We start from the raw sequence: 20,287 nt of genomic DNA on the forward strand, positions 1-20,287 counted from the left end.
GCTGCAGGTCCTGCTGTCCTGTTAGGGACATAGAAAATAAATTTTATTATCCATTTTAGATTTCTACACTGTAGTTGCATCACTAACCATGATCCTCATGAGAAGAATGCAGCTAACTCCTTACCCCGACACAGACACAACAGAGATCAGCCTTGGTCCGTAGCCAGAGAGTGCGATATTGTTACTGCACAGAGAAAAAAAGGAACCTACATTTTTGCTCTTTTTTTTTCATACTCAACAGAAATAAAAATAAAATTCCAGAGCGCCCCCCCCATCCCACCCCCACCCCACTTCTGCCTCTGGGAAGCGGCTGCTGGCAGGCGGCCAGAGCCCCACGGCTCGCGGAGGGGCAGGCAGGAGGGCAGAAGGCAGGCGCGGCACCAGCCTCGGCGGTGCGAGAAGCCAGAGGTCGAGAACCGAGTTCAGGGCTGCACTCCGGCTGCAGCGGGGACCGGCGAGCCCAAAGCGTTTGGAGAGGAGATGACGGGCGACGCAGCGAGGCTGCCGATGGGCTGGGACGCGGACATCGAGGTAATGCCTGGGCCGGGGAGAGAGCAGGCGGTCAGGCTCCAACAGCGCAACCGGGAGCAAGCCCGGCCCAGAGCCCTCCTCCGTCCCACGCGCGAACGCAGCGGCGGCAGCGCGGCCTCCCTTCCTCGCCAGCCCCGAGGGGCTGCGCCGGGGCGGAGACGGCGCAAGCTGTGGTCGCAGCCTCCCAGGAAGGCAACACCCCGTTACCAGGAATGGCTTCTCCACCGGACGGGAGAGCGCAGAGCCCGCGCTGCTCGGCCCCGCAGCGGTGATACGACCCCGGGGGGCCCGAGTGCCTTGTGAGAGCCCCGTGCGAACGCGACGACCCACCTGCCAACATACTGGAGGAGCTGACGGGCGTGTTAGTGGCCGAGAGTCCAGCCGAGGTGCCAATCCTCGCTGGGTCCTTTGCTATGGGATCTGCAGGGCAGAAGGGACGGCAGCACGCGTCAGCGATGGCTCCCCACGCACAAGAGGGGAGAGCTGGTGTCCCGCCACGCCGGATCCCCCAGGAACGGAGCAGCAGCCGCGCAGGGGGATGGGCAGGAAAGGCAGCCAGCAAGGACAGAGCTGGCCCGCAGGCCCTGCCCAGACCCAAGAGGACCGGGAGAACCAGCTGGGGGCTCTGGGGCAGCACCCAGGTGCCAGGAGCAGCGAGGAGGCCGGCTCTGGACCGAGGGGACCGTGTGGGCTGTGGCTGATGCCCACGGGGTGCATGGAGGTGAAGGTGGCTGCCGTGCGGAGCAGGGGAAGGCAACGGCAGCCGAGCACAGGAGCGGGGCGAGCGGCCGGGGGAGACGTACAGAAATACGGGTGCTCCATCGCATCCCGGGCAGTGAGTCGTGTCTGGTGGTCGTAGCGCAGCAGCTTGTCCAGGAAGTCGAGCGCCTCTGTGCTCACGAGGTGCTGGTTCTCGCTGTGCACGAAGCGCTCCCACCGCTTCCGAGAGTGTCTGCGAGGAGGAGATCAGTGCGAGCCCCAGTGGCGCCCCGCGGCCGGCACGCCAACCCCTCCTGGCACCCGTGGCAGCGTCCCTGCGGCCCCAGCCCGGGACGAGCGAGGCCCGGCCACCGCGAGGGGCCGTTCGGGGAGGGAGGGAGGGAGGGAGAGCCCCGTCGGCAGGCCCAGGCCGGGCAGGCGGCAGCGCTCGGCCCGCCGGGCCACCCACCTGCCAAGGATGTCGTTGAAGCGGGGATCGAGCTCTATGTTGTACTTGTCGATGTAGTCATACAGGTCCTCTGTCCCCAGCACTTTTGCGATGCGCACAAGCTGGGAGAAGGGTGGAGAAGCAGCAACACTGACGACGAAGGCAGAGATGCATTTCCTGCCGGCCCAGCCAGAGCCCCGCAGGTCCCAACACCTCGGTGTCCCTCACTCTCCCCCCAGCAAGGACATGGAGCACAGGCTGGGCCCTCTCTCCAGCCACTGCAGGGTTACGGGCCTGCCGGGCGCGTTTGCAGCTGCTGGCAGAGCTTACAGGATCAATATGACTGGAAAATTCATCTCCACTTGCACTGTGCAGCTCTGAAGCCACAGCCCATCAATCCCACCCTGGCAAGGGGCGCTCCAGCCACCAGCACAACGTGGAGTAACTGAAACAGGCCACGGTGCTCTTGCAATAGCCGAACTGCACCATAGCCACAACCCCCTCCAGCAGCGCATGGGACAGACAGATGGCTCCTGTTAGCACCTTCCAGTAAAACCAGTGCTTTGCTCCCCTGCCCGGCCCTTCCCCCCCCTCCCCTCCCCGCAGTTTAACCACCAACACACTGACTCATCCCTCAGAGCGCATGTGGAGCAATACGGGAAGCTGGCAGAGACCCCAGCTTTGGGAAGGGGCTCCCTGAGAAGCATGAAGGCTGGAGAGATGGGAGAGCTCACGCTACATGTAAGAGCCAAGAAGAGGTACACGAGAGCCAGGGCTAGAGAGGCTGGTTTGGTGCTGCAGGTTTGCTGCACAGCCTGTTCCTGTGCTGCTGCCGCTTTGAAGAAGGAGCTGCAGCAGCCAGGCTGCTGCTGCGCAGCAGCTCCGAGGCATTCGGCGGGAGCGGCTGCTCTAGTGCAGGCAGGGCTGCAGCGCCTGCCTCGCTCCAGGGAGCCTGCGGCGAGTCTGCAGGGGGAAGGGGTGAGGAGGGGGACCGGGCATCCCACTGCCCTGGAGCTCACTTGATCGTAGTTGTCATGACCATGGAAGAAGGGCTCTTTCCGGAAGATCATACTGGCCAACATGCAGCCTAAGCTCCACATATCTAAGCTGTAGTCATACATCTGGAAAAGCCAAGAAAAGAGAGACAGGAGGCAAACGCAGCTCTGGGGGCCACCAGCCAGCCGGAATACACCTCTCCTGCCAGCACTGTGCCCCCCTCACAGATCGCGTGGCTGCTGGCAGGGAGCAGAGGCTGGCATTTGGGGTATTGCTTCCGGCAGCTCCACGCTGCAGTTTGCCCAGGGCAGTCTCCAATACGGATTTCAGGTTCAGACCCTGAGCTGCACGTAATCTCTGCCACACGCAGAAAACCTAGAACCAGCCCAACCAAGAGCAGCGACCTCCGGGCCATTAAGGGTCCTTTGGAGGATGGTAGATACTCTCTTCTCTCCTCCCTCACCTTCCCCAGCTATTTCACTCCGTGGCAGAGCTTCATCCAGGGAAGGTTACAGTGCTCTGTCACGGGCCGCCCTGTCCCACTCTCAAGAGCCCTTCCCAGCCAGGATGAGTCTCAGCCGGGTTTCCCATTCTCTCCTCCTGCCCACAAGCCACAGGCTGTAACCCGCAGGGCACGTGCCCGGGTGGAAGAGAGCCCGCAGGCTGCACTGCGGGGGGGCTGCTGCATCCACTCGGGGTGCCTGGGGCGGCTCTGCGCCTGGGCTCCGCTGTCGGCACGAGCAGCTGGCCCCGCTCAGCAGCCGGGTCCCTAAACGTACCTGGTAATCTACTAAGAGCTCCGGTCCTTTGAAGTACCGCGAGGCCACCCGCACGTTGTACTCCTGGCCGGGATGATAGAACTCCGCCAGCCCCCAGTCGATCAGGCGCAGCTGCGGAGGGAGAGAGCAAACGATCACAGGCCCGCCCAGCACCGGGGGCCTTTCCTGTCCTCCTGTCCTCGGGGCAAGGGAACCACGCTGTGGCGGTGCGGAACCGCCGGCGAGCGAGCAGCCGCACGCCTGAGAGCAAACCCAGAGCCCTGCCCTTCCACTCGGCACCTCGCAGCCCTGTCAAACGCGCGCCCATCACCGGGGCCTTCGTCTGGGCAGCCATCCATGGCTGACGTCCACCCAGGCCATCCCAGACAACCTACCCCAGCGCTCCGCTGTCCAGGCAGAGCTCTCCTTAATGCCTCACCTGAGCCTTCCTGGCTGCTGGCCCACAATTTCTACTCGCTTCTCCAGCAGCTCTTCACGCGTTTGCAACCATTAATATGCATATTACTTCTCCACTGCCCTGCCACTCTGACCTCACATGGGACACTTCCAAGCGTTACGGGAATTCTCCTGGCTCTCCCCATCTCTACCCAAGTGCCATGCCCCAGGGATGGTCACACCAGGGCCAGGAGGAAGAGATCACAGGAGCGTCTCGTGGGTTACCCCACGGTTCGGGCAGTCCAGCACGGCGTTCTCCACTTCACTGGAGTGCAACACTGCTGACTCACCTGGTGATCCATTAGCACCCCTCACCCTCTCTGCGGCCCTGCTAGCTAGCCCGCGGTTCCCATCCTGTATCTGTGCAGATGACTATTCCTGCTTCGGTGTTGGGATTTGCATTTCACCCTCCAGAATTTCATCCTGTTTTTCAGATCATTTCTCAAACTTGTCAAGATCACTTTGAATTCCAGAGGACTTGCAGCCCTCCCCAACCGTGCTCATTAAATCTGCAGATGACGCACACTCTCTACTCCATCAGTCAGGTCATTAATACTGAATAATACCAGACCTGGGACAATCCCCGTGGAACCTGTGCAATGCTGCCTTCCATTCTGACAGCAAGCCATTGATAACTACTCTCTAATTATGGCTTTCCAGTCAGCTTTATTCCTACCTTATAGAAAATGCATCTAACCCATGTTTCCCTTGTTGGCTTATGTCAAAAGTCTTATTAAAGTCAGGATATATAGCATCTACTGCTTTTCTGCTGTCCACAAAAAGCCTTCCCAAGCAGCCCTCTCAAGTGGTTTTAATATTAATTTGGGGAGAGGGAAAGATTTCCTCAGCTCAGATGTCTGTCTGTAAGCACAGTGGTTACACCAGAATGCAGCTGGTTAGAAACAGGGTGATGCTGGGCTGTGATGACAGGGAAGATTTCAAAGAGCACAGTGCCCAAGGGGCACAGAGAGGCTCAGCCGCTTTCTGTTCTAATAACAGGAGCATTTACTGACCGTACGAGGCTTTGCCATGACCCACGCCGCAGGGAAACACCCTGCTTACCTCTGTCCAAGCAGACTCCTTTTGAAGTCATTTTTATTTGAGGCCCCAGATGGCCAGTTGCTACAGAGGTGCTGGAAGAAATCTAAAGTTACATTTACAAGCCTAAGTTACTGACAAACAGGTGGCAAATAAAGTGAGTTTACTGGATACAGGTGTGGGTTTTATGGTCACCTGTATTTCCAAACAAACAGCTGCAAATTCAACCTTCCCTGAACTGGAGTCTGCTGGGGCCCAGATCTAACAAGGGCCGATCAATTTATACCTTAAGGCAGAACTTAAAGGCAACACTCTCTTGCCCAAATGTGAGCTTGGGGGTGCTAGTGCTGCCCCATTTGATGGTTCGAAGCAGGCCCAGGGAGAGCCACAGCACAGGAGAAGGGCTGCAGGCAGCCCACTGGAGACGAGGAGGACCACAAGGCATTAGCTGTGCCATCTGCTAACCACAGCAGCTAAATGTGGGATAAGAAAGTAAGGAGTACAGCCCAAGCCTGTGTGAGCCTGCAGGAACAGAAGCACGAGGAAGCAGGCAAGAGTGCCTGCTGGCTGCCTTTGACAGGGCACACGCTCTTAGCCAGGAGCTGAGAGCTGAGAAGAGCTCCCAGCCTCAGCTCGCCAGTGCCTCAGATGGCTAGAGTGGGAGCTAAGAGCAGGACTGAGCTTCTCACCTCCATGAGACACGCCAGACTAGGGCACCGCCTCAGGGAGAACCAGCAGTGAGCAGCTGGGCTGCCCCGCAGCACTCCCATTTCCCAAGAGATGTGAAGCAGGGCCCAGCAAAGCCTCACCATACCTTTCTGTGTTCGTGGTCTATCATAACGTTGTGTGGCTTCACGTCTCGATGCATGACACCCATACTGTGACAGTAGTCCAGCGCCTGCGGACAGAAGAGGCACCATCAGAAAGTCTCCTTCCACATGATGATGGAGCAGGCTCGCGGAAAGAGCCTGCAGCACGAGCCAGCAAGGCAGTGACGAAGCACAGACCCAGAGGCTGTTCTGGGACTGAGCCAGACAACCGCCAGAGCCCTACTGGGCAGCACTGAGGTCAGCCACTGCCTCAGTGACGTGTGTACTAAAAGCTAAGAGCACCACGCACATTCCCAAGCAACCTTCAGGCCTTGGCCCTCTTCCAGCTCCAGAGAGGTCTATGCAGTCCTCTTTACCGCGGCCCCCCTCTGGTTTCCAACATGCACCTTTGCCTCTCCCGTGCAGAGAACCTTTTCCGTGCTTGGTCTGGGCTGCCAAGCCTGCCATGCTGCAGACCCACACACCAGAGAGCGCAGTCACACAGGTAACGGTGGTCTTGCTAAGCGTACATCAGCTTCTGCCCTCAGGCACAACCTCTCACTTTTGAAGCCAAACCCAAGAACTGCAGCTCTATTGAGCAACACAGAATAGCAGGGTGCAAATGTCCATGTCCCTTACCAATTCTGTGCCAACCACTGCCAAAGGAGACAGTGCAATATAAATGTCTGATCCTCATTCAAGGGCTGCAGTGTCTCTGCTGTGTCTAAAGAACTGCAGATGGGATAATGCAGTCTATCCTGGCCAGTCTCTGCTGGCAGACTGATGGCTGGGACAAGCAGAAAGTGCTCTGAGGACCAGTTTCAGCACCCTCAGCTCCCTGGCTGAACAGATGCCATGCTCCATCATGGCTCTCGTCCTTGCTGGCGGCTTGCAACTAAAGCTATTTCCAATACCAAATGTCAGCAGGGGCAGAAGCCTGCAAGAAGATGTCATGGAAATAAGATGGCTTCTCAAGGACACAGCGACCTCACACTGAAGTCATTCACTAACACACTCAACAGTCATCTGCCTCTGAGCCTCCTCTTGTGCTGTGGCCTAAGAAGCCGTCCCATGTGGATAGCTGGGCATCAGTCCAGGAGGGTTTAGTAGCCAAATGACCTCCACTCTCTACCTCTTGTTTCCACACTCCAACTCCCAGGAGGAGATTTAGCACCAGGCCACTGTTTGAGCAAAGATTTTCTTAGGGATTTGTGGATTTTCCAGTCACCCCTGTCCTGGGAGCTTACCTTTAGGATTTCATACATGTAGAATCGTATGTCAAAGTCAGATAGTGTCTGGTACAATTGCTGAAAGAATGAATACAAGAGGCAAGTTAACAAAACACGGAGCCATATTAGTTCACTCTGTCTGAAGAGACCAGGGCCAGGGACCCGGGCTCCTAGTGCCGCTGTGGAGCAATGACAGCACCACCCCCGGGGCCAGCCAAAAGCCTCTGGGAGGCACCAGTCATTCTCGCAGGCACAGAAACACACCCACACACACACACACACACACACACACACTTGTGGATTCACAAATATCAACTGTCTAGACAGCATGTGAGCAGCTTGGTACCCATTTTCCAATTTGTACCCCAATTTTCACCACCTGGGAACTGCCAACACACCACAGGGAGGAGCCAAACTCACGGTCTAGCTAGTGAACTTTCATAACATGCATGTGTCCTCCCTCCTTCCACCCTGGAGGGGACCAGAGAACTCTGCTTGAATCTGCTGTTGTAGACCACGGACTTGGGAGAATTCACTCCCCCATACTGAGGGCAGGCAATGAGGATGAAAGAGCATGCCTAACCACCCTTGCAAAACCCAGAGAGCAGAAAGCAATTCACTGAGGCAGCCCAAAGACAAGCCGTAGGGAGAAGAATCAAGGGAAAAAGGGTCACATCAAGACCTGCAGTGCATTACCCACTGGAAACAGAACTGAGCAGCCACACACAAACAGCCCAGGCAGCTGGCCACTAATTCTCATAGCTCATCTGAATACCCCTCTCCTCTCCCGCTGCTCAGCCCAGGCTCTAGGGACATAAGGCTCAATTAATCCAACATTTTCAGTCCTCTCTGACGTACTGCAAATTGGCCAGTGCCTGACTGCGACTATAAGCCCACAATAGCCAATTGCTGGAGCAGCATGCTGGAAAGCAGAGCCTAGGCCAACGCCTAGCATGGGCACTGTGCCCCTTGCTCTTCTCTTAACTATAAGTTACAGGAAGAGATGTAGGCCTCAGCAGAATCCCCTGTCCCCTCTGGCACAGAGATGTCAGCCATTTCTGTGGCACCGCATGCCTTTGAAATAGAAGTCTACTCCCTCCCCAGCACAAGGCAGGTCAAGAAGTCCTCCAGTAGCCATAGCATGCTGCCTGCTTTGTAGAAGAGTCTAGAAGAGTTCTCCCAGATGCTCCACACCAGCCTAAGATTCAGGAAGTTTCTGCAACAGCTGCAGTCACTCACCTTGAAGTCTGTGTTGTTGACATGCTCAAAGACCAGGGCAGGTGTGCGAGACTGCAGGGCAGGGGCAGCAGTTGAAGAGATGGAAAGAAAAGAGAGCAGTTCAGTCTTTCTCAAAGTAAGAGAGCGCAAAGGGGTCAGGCAGGCAGCGGGGGCAGCAGATGGGCTGCTCTGCGTCCAGCCCAGGTCCCTCTGGCACCCATAGGGAGCCTCCCCCCTCACATGCTTCCCATCCTGAGAGTCCCAGCCCATGCTGCATCACACACAGCTGCGCAAGCTGCTTCCGAGATCTCTGCCTGTGTTTCAGCAGCGTTCAGTGCATTCGGAGGGACATCTTTACACCACCCCCACAGACGTGCGCACATGCGCTTTGTACGCCATCATTTCAGCAGTCACAGAAATGCAGCCACCTCCGGGTCTTGAACAGGACCCAGCAAAGCTGTAAGGCAGGAAGCAAGGGAGCATTCCTCCTTTCGAGGTTTGATTCGCAACAGTGGTGCCGGTCAGCATCGCTAGGGTGAGCTGCTGTTATACGCTGAAAAGCAGAGAAGGGGCTCCCACATATTTCCTCCACTGGCAGCAACCAGATCTCATAAAGACTTCATAGAAATTCAAGCAAAAGGACAAGAGAGCAACTGTCTGAGCCATGTATCACAGGCCATCACACCCCTCCCAAGCAGGCCCAAGCGCAGCTTCCCAGCTGGCTCAGCTGGACGGCTTTGTCTAAGGCACACTTGGTGGAGGGGGTGCACAGCACCCCAAACAACGGAAGCAAGCTGCCCTCCTTAGGCCTTGTGCAGCACAGCAGCTTTTCTGGCTCTTGCAGCATTTTTGCAGGGCTCTCTCCTTCCCTTCCCTTCCTCTCTGAACTCCTCCTCCTTGCAGTGTGGATTCCAGACCTCAGGGCAGGACTCTGAAACGCTGTGTGGGGAGATAAGACCCCTCCACCTCCGTCTGCACAGCCCCTTTTTCATGCACTCAAGGGACAAAATTAGCCCTTCTGGCCAGAGATCACATTGAGCATTTGTGCAGCAGCCGTCATCCACAGCAACCCATGCAGCTCTCCGGCTTGCTGCGTCCCCAAGCCAGCCTCCCCTCCTGACATTAGAGCCCGCACCCTGTTCCCAAGAGCACAGCCCTGCTGTACTAAGATATGCCCTCCAGGCATATAACCCATCCTCATTTCTTAACTACAAAGTGATCTTTTTATCACCCGCAAACTTCACCAACTAAGATTTCAGATCGTTTCTAGAAAATGTTCAAACGGCAACTAACTGAGAACCAATCCCCAGGGCCCCCATTCACTGGTATCTCCCCGCAAGCAGCTGTCTTTCACGGCCTGTCAGAGGGATTATAACTGGCTCAAATACGTCCCGCTAATTCAACCTAGTGCAGCTTTTTAATCAGAATGTCATGTGGTACTAAGTCACGCACCTCAGAGAAATTCAACTACACTACACAAACACCACTGCTTTTATCAGTTTGCACATGCAAAACTCTGTCTTAGTTGCCAAAAGCACATTTCCCAAGATCCTCCAAGTCCAGCCAAGCACTGCCTGCATCACTCTGAGGAGCAAAGCCTGCCACAGAAATGAGCTAGCAATGCTGCTCTTAGACACCCAGGGCGGATTAGAAACCCACTGAGACAGGGGATACCCTATCTCTATGGGGATAACAGAAGTAAAATCTGCCTTTGGAAAAAAGCCAGGAGACCAGCAAGTGCCATAAAGGAAACATCATTCTGTTCCGTCTTTCCGACCACAAGTCGGGCTTTTAGCACAGAGCCATTTTTGCTAGGAGCAAGCAAACCCAGCACAGCACAAAGCATCAGTGAGGTACAAGTGCAGAAGAAAGTCTCCCTGACCAGTTTATCTACAAAATAATCCCAACCTCATTTCTAAAAAGCAATGTTCTTCCACCTCTCTAGTGATTCACCTTAAATTCGCTGCTGTCTGACTTTTTCTCCTCTGCCTTCTCAAAGGCAGAAAGTGTCACCCCCCGCCAAGCAAAGAGTAGCCTGACACTGCAAACACTGCAACAATATGCAGATCTCTAATCCAACCCAGTGCTCCACAAGGGCTCCACAGAGAACCGTTCTGAGCTAGCTCTGAGTGAAGTGCACACTGCGGGGCAAGGCTGAGAGCACCCCTACATGCAGCAGCATACAGTCCAGGCAATTCTCCACACAAAACTAAAGCAGCCCAAGACCAGAATGGTTTGAAAGGCAAAACACCACATCTGGGAGAGGGCACTGGAAAATATTCCTTGCTCTGCTTCCAGTTGGAGACACTGGCACTAGAATGCCTCTTTTTTTAGGACCAAGAGGAGGCAGCCCACTACGCACAGTCTTCTGCCTACCACGGCTGGATCAGCCAGAAACATCTCCTTCTGCTCCTACCCTCTACTCTTACTGCGTCACCACTGCTTTACTAGAGCACGCACACAGAGGTCTCCCGGGCTGGACTCAGCTGCCAGACAGATGCCAAGCATGCCAGGGACTCAGTCCTGCCTCAGAGACACATTCCAACTCCAGCCATAAGCTGCTGGCAACTCAGGTCAGACAAGGCGGCGAGGACTCACTCACACCTTGACATTTATGAGAGTCAGAGTTGTCCCTTTCCCTTCCTTACCACAGGATCTTTCACTATGTCTAGCAGGCTGATGATATTAGGGCCACCTCGGAGATTCTCCAGGATCTTAATCTCACGTTTGATCTTCTTCTTTTTGACGGGCTAAAAAACAGAAAATAAGAGCCATTTACCACCAGACAGGCCTCTCCAAACCACTCTAAGGGCGGCAGGCTGTATACACAGCATGGGAACCAGCAAAGGAGCACGTGGTTGTACATTAATGCAGAAGAAACGGTGATGAGCAGGCACATTCTCTAAGTTGCAAGAGGTCTGCATAGCACCTTCTGACCTCAGAGCAGCACAGATTCTGCCTCCCGAGGATGACGGTACCTAGCATTACCTGATCCCAAGCCAGCCCTGCAGCAGAATAGAGGGAACACGCTTCCATGCCTAAAAACATCCAAATCACCACGGAGAACGGCATTCTGTGACCTTGTCAATCTAATAGTTCTCCGCTTTCAAAGGAATGGAGTTTCCTGCATTTGGAAGACCTTTTGGAGATTACTGTATTACAAAAAAGGTTTAAGCACTAAAGCTCAGCTTCTTGAAGTGCCAGGTTAAATCTTTGAAATTCTGGAAACAGTTAAACAAGAAAAGCATAATTTAATAAAATAACAGTTCTAACAATCAAGCCTTTTAAAGCCTCTATCTCATCAGTATTGCCTCACAACCTAGTCCCCAGGCTGAGCTGCCCTGGTAAACTGTCCAAGTTTGCAGAGCATAAGGACAACTCCGGATCTGCTCTGAGAAGCTGAAGCTGATCTGAGTATCTTTCTTCTCTCTCTGAAGACAGAATGCTCTTTCTGCCCTCTGAGTTCTCTTTCTGCTTCTCCATCACCAGGCTATGTAACGTACCGTGCTAATATATTAACAAGGACATTTCTGTCTCCCAGGCTCACTTTCCCACTCATAACCTGCCCCAAACTTTTCTTAATTTATATTTTCATTCTGCTCTTTAATTGGTATACTCCTTCCACCTTTATTGCTTTTCTTGCAAGGGCAACATTCTTAATATTGTGTCTGCATTTTACAACTCATGCATCTTACAAACTGTAATTATACACATTTTAGTAACACCACAGAAATTAGCTTGTCATCAAAAGCTGACAGAGCCTAAACATGGCCCACAAGCATAACAAATGATGAAACTGGAGAAGCAGGACTGCACACCATCAACCTGTCATTACTCTGTTAGCTTTAGGGAACCCCTCTGCACCCTGTCAAATTTCCCGGGACATGTGGATGTACCTGTGCTCATCCTCAGAGCAGGAATCAGCTGCAACTTACAGTCTGAGATATCATGTGCTGCAACGACCTTCCGTTGCAAGACGCTGGTTTGATCATCCTGGGAAAGATCTCTGCACTCCTGTTTCCTCTCTCTCAGGCAGTGAGCTGCACTCCATGAATCCAGCATGTGGATTTTATGAACTTGGATCAGAACAAGCGAAGTACTTGTGCTGAACTGGTGAGATTATGACCTGAAACAGGCCCAAAGAAAGCCTATTCCCTAAAGCATTCTTAATCCCACAGCACCACTGAGATGCAGCCACCTGTCAGGTGAAGAGCACCACCCACCACAACCTCGCAGCTACGACAGCAAGTGCTGGGTAAGCAGGTGATGGAGAGGGAGGGCAAAGAGGACACATGCAGAATTTCAGTATGAGGTTGAGCAGAGATTTTCCTTCTGCCTCCACTGTATGTATATGATGCCCCTGCCTCCCTGCTCTGATCTCTGGTTTATGCGGAGAAGGAGACAAGTCGAACAGTTGAAACTTTTTACTTGAGGACTCATGTTTTCCTCAGCTACAATGAGATCATCCAAAAATCAACAGTATACTTCAAATGGAGGGGGGAGGAGGGAGAGGTGAAGGAGGGGAAGAAACAGAAGCATCAGCTGAGGAATAAAACGGTGAGCAAGGCCTCAGGCACCTACCTTGAGTATTTTCACAACTACTTTCTCATTGTTGGTAATGTTGATGGCTTCGAAGACTTCACTGTATTTGCCACGGCCAAGTTTCCGTACAAGCTGATAGTCATCTTGGTTGCTGTTTGAAGAGCAGAGAAAAAACAGATGAAGAGACTGCACGCACCCAGGTCAAAACAGAGCACTGCTTGGTTTGCAGGCAGCAGTTCTCCTGAGGAGCAGGCAAGGGTAAGGTCTGGGAGCTATCCTATGGGAAATGAAGTGCTAGAAAACTACCCTCTGCTGCTTAGAGGTGGAAAGAAGCAGCCACTGCTGCAGAGGAATATGCAAACCGACCCCAAAACAAACTGAGAGCACTGCTGAAGTGCAGCGCTGCCTGCAGTGTGCGCGGCAGAGTGCTTGTTCAGCAGCTTCCACGTGGAGATGGATACCAGACCTCACACGTTACAGAGCGTTTTGGGAGAGAGCACAGCCCCCTGCTCGTGCACACCAGAGCCCTCCAGGTAAACCCTTCCGGCCTGCAGAAAGCGCTCCAAAGGCTGGCACCCTCCCGTCTCAGCGAACATGCCTGAGCTCTGCTCCCAGCGCTGCTACGACTCTTACGGAGACTCCTTCAGTCTACGTTTCAGTTTTCTCACTTATGGAGTGGAGGCAGTGGGCTGTAAGGGTTAGCTCACCTGAAACTCCAAAATCCACTAGCAGTCAGTTAAATGGTTGAGACTGACAAAATACCCGAAATAAAAATTCCTCTAGTCAAAGACCCACCCCTTTTTACTGAGGTATAAAGGGTCCTGCATACCTGAGGACATAAACATCCAGTACAAGAAGAAATCAGGAAAAACCAATGATCACCCATAAAATCTCCATATATTTAAATCTACTAGGGTCTAACAAAAGTCACTTGAGAGGACTGAAGGAAACTGCAAAAGTACGGGCAATTATTTCTGCTATGCCAAGGAGGAAAGGCACAGGGCCTCCCAGGACCTGATAAGGGTAAACAAGTAGAGGAAAGAAAGGGAATTACAGGGTAGAAAGCTTGACTTCACCAACTGCTAATTACCAGAGACAATGCACGAGATGACTTGTCAGCATCTCTAATAAAACAAGGAGAGTTCGGATGGGCAATGGAGCTGCAGCACAAACCGACCACGCTAGGCTACTGCTCTCCCTAACATTATGTTATACTCAGCAAATATTTATAAAGGGAACATGGTGAAACAAGTGTTACAGATGGAAAGAATCAATTCATGTTCACTAGGAACCAAACACACAGGAAGGCTCAGGGTCAGTGTCAGGAAAAACATTAACTGTACGGATTGTTTGGGTTAAAAAAACCTCAGAACCCAAGATGCTGAAAGAACACATGGAAATATCAACCTGGAGAGACTGAAGGCTCCCCAGGGCTCTGGCTGGCTCAGGGGATTTGAAATGGGATTTAAAGCCTTTCCCTTCCAGGTTCCTGGTCCCAGCCCAGGCTGTTCAGTGACCAGCACGTGTTACGGAGGGAGCGTGTTGGGAAGGGCTCCTAGTGCAGCCCCAACAGAAGCTGCGCTGCCAGCTGCAGCACAGTGAACAGCCTCCTCTGTGTCTAGGCACCAGCTCACACTGAAGCCTAAAATAAAAGAAAGAACTTGTTTTATGGATATTACCACAAGCACACCGAACAAGAACAGCCTCGTGGGCAGAAGTCCTTCAGCCCAAAGCGCCTGGCACATGGGTCAGAAAGTAAGATGCTCTCAAGCAGGAGAACATTTCTCGCTGAGCAGTGCTACATTAATACCTGAGAAATCAAGGCTAGCACTCTGCCCATCCCATCATCAAGCCAGCTGCCATATAAAACAATCAACTGGTCTTCTTAATTTCAAGTTCTCCGAGACTCAAGTCCTCAGGGGAACTCCAAAAAAGAAAAAGCCCCAAGAGCTTCACCTTAGGCCTTTCAAATCCCTCTTCAATACAGGATCATTACCAAGTTTCTCACCAGTGTTTCCCTGTTACTCCCAGCACCAAGGCTGAGCACAGCCAGCCAGCTAGCTGCCAGTGCTGTTCTTAGCATGGTGTCAACAGATCTCTGGGGTTGCAAAACTGATGTCTTCTCCACCATTCCCAGCCTTTTAATGTTTGGTTCAGCTCTATGGGCGGCAAGAATAGTGGGAAAAGCCTCCCAAGGTCAGGCAGAGCAGAACAGGCTGACTGAGAGGCAGGCTGGAAAATTCTTTTTGTATAGTCATCCTTTCCAGCAAGGAAAACCAAACGCTTACCATGCTTGTTTAATTAATCGCTTATTTGTGGCACTTAAAGGCAGGCACCCACGTCTACTTTGAACACTTAAGTAAAAGTGGCTCCATCTGCGAAGGTGCCAAAGAGCAGCAGGCCTCCCTCGGAAATCAGGCCACCGTTTTCCACTGCTACCTTCACCAGACCGTGCGGTCTCGTGGGCGGGCGCTGGACCGCAGCTCAGAAAACCGAAATGCCAGTCCCCGCTCTGCTGGGTGCCCCCGTTACGCAGGTGCTTAAACAGAGGCTCCAATACCTGCCCGTAGACATGCGTAAAGGCGCCTGTTACCGTGGCGCAGGGCTGTGCAGGGAAGCCCGCACCAGCGCGCGCACTGAGCCCTCGGAATAACACGTCCCCCTTCTAGCTCCCTCGGAGGCCCAGTCATACCCCCATTCCACGACGTGCGACTCGTAGTCCCAGTACTCGCGGGGTCTCTGAGTGTTCACATCTGCATAGACCCTGGCCCGACTTGGCACTGGCCCCGACATGCTTCCACGGCCAGAGGCGCAGTACCTCAATCACCCTAAAAATACAAACACACATGAATTGGGATGAGACCAAAGCACACTTGTGAGAGAAATATGGAAAACAGAGGGCAAGCGTCGGAACTGCTGAGCAAACACAAGTGGAAAAGGGGCTGCAGAAAACGAGGACGGGCAGAAGGTAGCTACGCGACCGGCTAGCCAGCTCTGCTGCAGCCCGGGAGGAAACGCCCCGCGCAGCCCTGCAGCCTCTGCGCAGGACGATGGAAACCTGCACCGGCTGCTGGCCTAGCTCCAGGCCTCTGCTTGGAAGCAGGATCTTGAGTTTGCAGAACTGACAGTTCGTTTTTGCCTGTGACTGCACACGCTTTCCTCCTTCGCTCCCCCTTCCCCGTCCAGTCCTCCTCGCCCCCCCCGCCCCACAGCACACTATCCACCCTGGAGGCCAATTAAGCCAAGGGCAGAAACCTCCCTCCTCTGCTCTCCCGGGTCAGAAACCTCTACAGCAATTAGCAACGAGCACCACCAGGTCCTCCTGAACCAGCCAGTTTTGGTCTGAACCTGCTTCCCCAAAGGGAAGGAAATCATAAAACCAACAGAAAAAGTTGTTTGTGCCAAGCTAAGGTGAAGTGCTGGGAACATGCACGGGGGGGACATGCACAAATCCAGTCCGCCCAGGGCTGCCAAAGGAGCTCTGCCCAAGGCAGGCTGCTGCTGGCGAAGGCTACACCGAACAGAGAGAAAACGCAGCCAGCTGCTGCCATCGTGATCTTCCCTGGAAGAGCAGCCTGCTCTGCCCTGCCCCAGCACCCACGGAGCAATGGAGGTAAAGCAAGGCTGACCCCCAACCCACGCCTCACCCTGCCCAGTTCGAGTGCTCCTCCCCTGAGGATGCTGACTTCCCTCTCGAGCCCCGCATGGGAACTTCCCCCACGGCCACCCCTTCTCCCCGCACGAGCGGTACCAGAGCCGCTCCTTCCACGGGTCATAAGCTGACTCTCTTCAGGCACCCAGCTGGAGTACGCGCGCCCATCGAGGCCCTCCCAGCCAACACGGGCAGAAGTCAGGGCAGGCACTGGCGCACCGAGGCTGGGGAGCTCTGTGTGAAACCGACTGGCATCACTTCCCAAAAGACACAGGGGACAGGGCTCTTCCATCTCCTGACAACAGCCAGGGATGATGAGAGTCCCAGAGGTCCTGCCAGGCGAGGTCCCCAAAGGACGCTAGCCCCACAGTCCCGTTTTTCTGTTGCTTGCAATCACTCCAGTACGTGCACCAGGATCGCTCCAGAAGAAACCGCCGCACGGCGAGATGCGCAGCGTCAGCTGGCGGAGCCGCAGAGGAGAGGGCCGCGAGCCCGCGCGAGCCAGGCCAGCTGCCCGCAGCCTGGGCAGACGCTTCTCGGAGCAGCGGGCTTCCGAAGGGCACAGGCAGCTGCAGACGAAACGTCTCTGCCGAGGACGTGCTGCTTAATGCCCCAGGTCAGGAAACACAGGCAGGCACAGAAACCTCGGCTCCACCTCGAAAGAGGGCAAGATGCAGCGCAGAGCTGGCGTGCTCACGCTCATCAGTCAGCGCTCTAAAACACAGGCTTGGGAGGGCTTTTTCTGACGGTCCTTCACCCTCCCACGTCAGCAGGAAACTAGCAACCGCCTTGCAGTCTTCTACCCAAAATGTAAAATGTTCTAACACAGCATCCTGGGCTCTGTTCCACAAAGAAATCCAGCCGTAACAAAATCACCCGCAAGAAATGTCACAGCAAAACCTAAACGTACACATCCACTTGAGGGGATGGAAAGCACATAAATCAGTATGAGCACTGCCAGTGACTAGCACTAAGTATTTATATAGCCGTTTTGCATTTTTAATATCCCACGCAAGCGTCAATAGGCATCTCAAGTCCCGGAAAGGCAGACACTACCCCGCTGGTACAGGCAGAGGCAGAGCGAGGCGGCAGTGGGCAAGCTGTGGGCAGACCTCGGGCTTTGACAAGCAAGATCTGGCCTCTCCGCTGCTGCGGAGACCGCTGTCCTCCACTCCTGCCCCTCTGCTACAGGCGGCCGCCCCACCACGAAAGGGCAACTTTTGCCCCATCCCTCTCCACGGGGCCCAGCGCTTTGCTCAGCTGCCGCCGGCAGCGAGCAGCGGGCTCAAGCTAGGAGGCCACACCGCGCTGGAGCGGCTGCGGTGCGACCACCGAGAAGCTGCTCCTCTCCTCCGGCAGAAGAGCAGGGCAGCTCCCGTGCTTGTCTCCTACCGGAGCGAGCTGACCGAGTTCACTAACCCAGCAAAAACCGGGAATAGTTTTCTGCCAGGATCCTGCGGCCTGCAGCAGGGCTTGGGGAGCATGGGGAAACTAAGGAAAAAAAAAAAAAAGACTCGGACACACAAATTGAAAATGGAAAAATCCTGCTAGGTCCCATCTGCAACCACTCAGTGAAATGGCTTGTGCACAGATGCCAGCAGTAAAAGGAAGAAGTTCTATTCGATGCTCAGCAGAGAGAAAAGACCAAAAAGAAAGAGCTGTTGAGAAAGGGACGCTGAGAATATCCCCCCCGCTTCTGTAAACCAGCAGGGTGCTCTCAGATCTGCTCTTGGCATCTCGCAAACTTGCAGCACAAACAGAATGAGTTCAGAGACACAAAAACCCATGAAAAAATAACAAGTACAGAGGGTCAGGGAGAGAAGAAAAACCAAGGCCACCGACTTCCAAGAGGACCCGGGCGGCTGCTAGCACAGCAGCGAGTGGCAGCGGGTGGAAGCAGCGCTCTCGTTCATTCCCTCCCAGCACAGAGGGGGAGACCAGATGGCCCCGAGGCGCAGGCAGGGAGAGGGGATACATGCAATAGCTATGCACCGTTCACCACCCTGCCAAGGCCCAAACGTGGGCAGGATGAGGCCTGACGGCAAGGCCAGTTCCAGCTGCTGAAGGGCTGGAGCCGAGCAGCGAGGAGAGGACGCGTTCCTGCTGCAGCACTGCTCATATTATGGAATAGGTCGAAAACTGCTGACACGGAGGGAGGGACGACTGCAGATACACCAGGGAGGAAAAACAGCAGGAACCTAAACCCTTCTTCAGGGCACTAGCCAGCCCCAGAGGATGCGGTCAGATGACTGGGAGCACTTGAGCGACAGCAACTTCAGTCCCCACCCCCAGCACAGCCGACAACTGACTCGGCACAGCACCCTGCTCCGCGCAGGAAAGCTCCTCCGCGCAGCCCACTCCGAGCAGGATCGGTACCGCAGCGCACGGAGAGCACGCGCCCGGGCAGCTAAGGCGCTCGGCTCCGGGAACGGCAATGTCCAGGCAAGGGGCAGTTAACCGACAGGAGTGAGGAGCCTGGGATTATCAGGAGGAGACTCTCCCCCAGGGCAGGCGATTTTGTAATCGCGCACTGAGTCCCCAGGACCAGCTGCAGGCAGAAGGAGGTTGCACGAGGAGCGTCTCCCTGATCTGATCCACTTTAGCAATGCTCATGCACCAGCGCAATCAGTCTACCCCCAGCCAAAGTAGGCTTGCTCCCTACAGCATATTCTCCAGCGCCTGAAACTTCACACGTGAGGCTGGTGGAACGAGCAAGAACTCCTGTCATCCTGTCCCAGTTTTTAAATATTTTTAACCTGAAGAGCTTGGGAAAAAAAAAAAGCCATCATTTCTCTTCTGTACTAATTTCAGAGTTGTATTCTTTACCTCTAAAGGCCTCAATGGAAGCAGCTCTCTCCCGGGCAACTTTTAGCACTATGTACCTTGCATCTCAGAGACACCAGCCAAGGTCAGGGGCTTCTCAGACTTCCTGCACTTACCACTTTTAACTTAAAAACACCCGCAGCAGCTTGCTTGCTCACCATGCTTCCCAATCATGGAATTCGCTCCCTGCATCCATCAGCAGGAAACAAGCTGTTGAGGGTTTTTAAACTAAAATAACAAACTTAAGTGGGATGTAGCATTTGGTCTTTTAAAGAAAGAGTGACGTCCTGATACTTTTTTTGTAGCGTTCAGCGCCATCCCTCCTTCTCTCGGCACTGTGACTGAAACGTAAGAAGTATTATCAGAAAGGTGCTGAGATGAAAGGAGTCAACGCAGTTCCTGACGTCGATCAAACTGCCATCTGATGAAATTCTGGCAGGAACAGCAGTCTCTCTAACGGTTCTTGCCCTCCCTCTCTGGAAAGATCCCTCCCTCTCACCAGGGTACTACTCCCCAGGCATCCCTCAGAGAGTCCATTAGAAAGAGACGGCTGAAGGCCACCAAGTCCCATCCCCTGCTACTGCAGCCACCTCACACAGTATCATCCAGAAACAGGCCCAGCTGTACAACACTTCTTGTCCCTGCTTCTCAGATCCAGAGCTGGACTGCTCTACGAGTTAGGAACTTTCTCCTGATTCCCAGCCTGTTCATCCACAGCCAAGGCAGAGCTATTTGTTGCTCTGCCAACTTTGTCCTTTGGTTTAAACTGCTCTCCTCCCTCACTGACGTTCACTCCTCAATGTATTTATAGGCAGTTCTGTCTCTGTACAGCTTGCATTTTGCCAGACTCAACAAGACAAGCTCCTTCGGGCTCCCCTCCAAAGACCAGCTCTCCCCGTCCCCTGACAGTTCCCTTCTCGGTACCTGTTCGGTTTGGATCAGCTCTCTTGCACCCGGACGCCTTGCAGTGTTTGCTGTATGCCAGAGGGAGCACTACCACCCTCATGTGACAGAAGGGCACAAGATTCAAGACGGGTCTCTACGAGAGTCCAGAACAGGCCGCACATCTTGAACTCAGTGTCACGAGT

General features: G+C 54.1%; 1 protein-coding gene across 3 annotated transcripts in view; it reads right to left on the bottom strand.

The window, feature by feature from the left end:
• Positions 1-21: 21 nt before the first annotated feature.
• The window catches only part of LOC134137588 (casein kinase II subunit alpha-like), a 36,555-nt gene continuing 16,289 nt past the window's right edge, over positions 22-20,287 (bottom strand). Inside the window, exons 2-13 of one of the 3 annotated variants that reach the window (XM_062570747.1) lie at positions 12,764-12,875; positions 12,118-12,308; positions 10,831-10,932; positions 8,204-8,254; positions 6,983-7,042; positions 5,741-5,824; positions 3,454-3,564; positions 2,698-2,799; positions 1,700-1,800; positions 1,335-1,483; positions 862-951; positions 22-538 (exon numbers count right to left, since the gene is read on the bottom strand). In XM_062570747.1, the coding sequence (XP_062426731.1) occupies positions 423-538; positions 862-951; positions 1,335-1,483; positions 1,700-1,800; positions 2,698-2,799; positions 3,454-3,564; positions 5,741-5,824; positions 6,983-7,042; positions 8,204-8,254; positions 10,831-10,932; positions 12,118-12,174 (1,023 nt within the window). In that variant the 5' untranslated portion in view covers positions 12,175-12,308; positions 12,764-12,875 and the 3' untranslated portion in view covers positions 22-422. Of the gene's footprint in view, positions 539-861; positions 952-1,334; positions 1,484-1,699; positions 1,801-2,697; positions 2,800-3,453; positions 3,565-5,740; positions 5,825-6,982; positions 7,043-8,203; positions 8,255-10,830; positions 10,933-12,117; positions 12,309-12,763; positions 12,876-15,416; positions 15,553-20,287 lie in introns of all 3 variants that reach the window. The other 2 variants (XM_062570746.1, XM_062570748.1) reach the window with 2 other exon arrangements.

This window comes from Rhea pennata, chromosome 2 (genome assembly GCF_028389875.1).
Source record: "Rhea pennata isolate bPtePen1 chromosome 2, bPtePen1.pri, whole genome shotgun sequence".
NCBI classification, from domain to species: domain Eukaryota; kingdom Metazoa; phylum Chordata; class Aves; order Rheiformes; family Rheidae; genus Rhea; species Rhea pennata.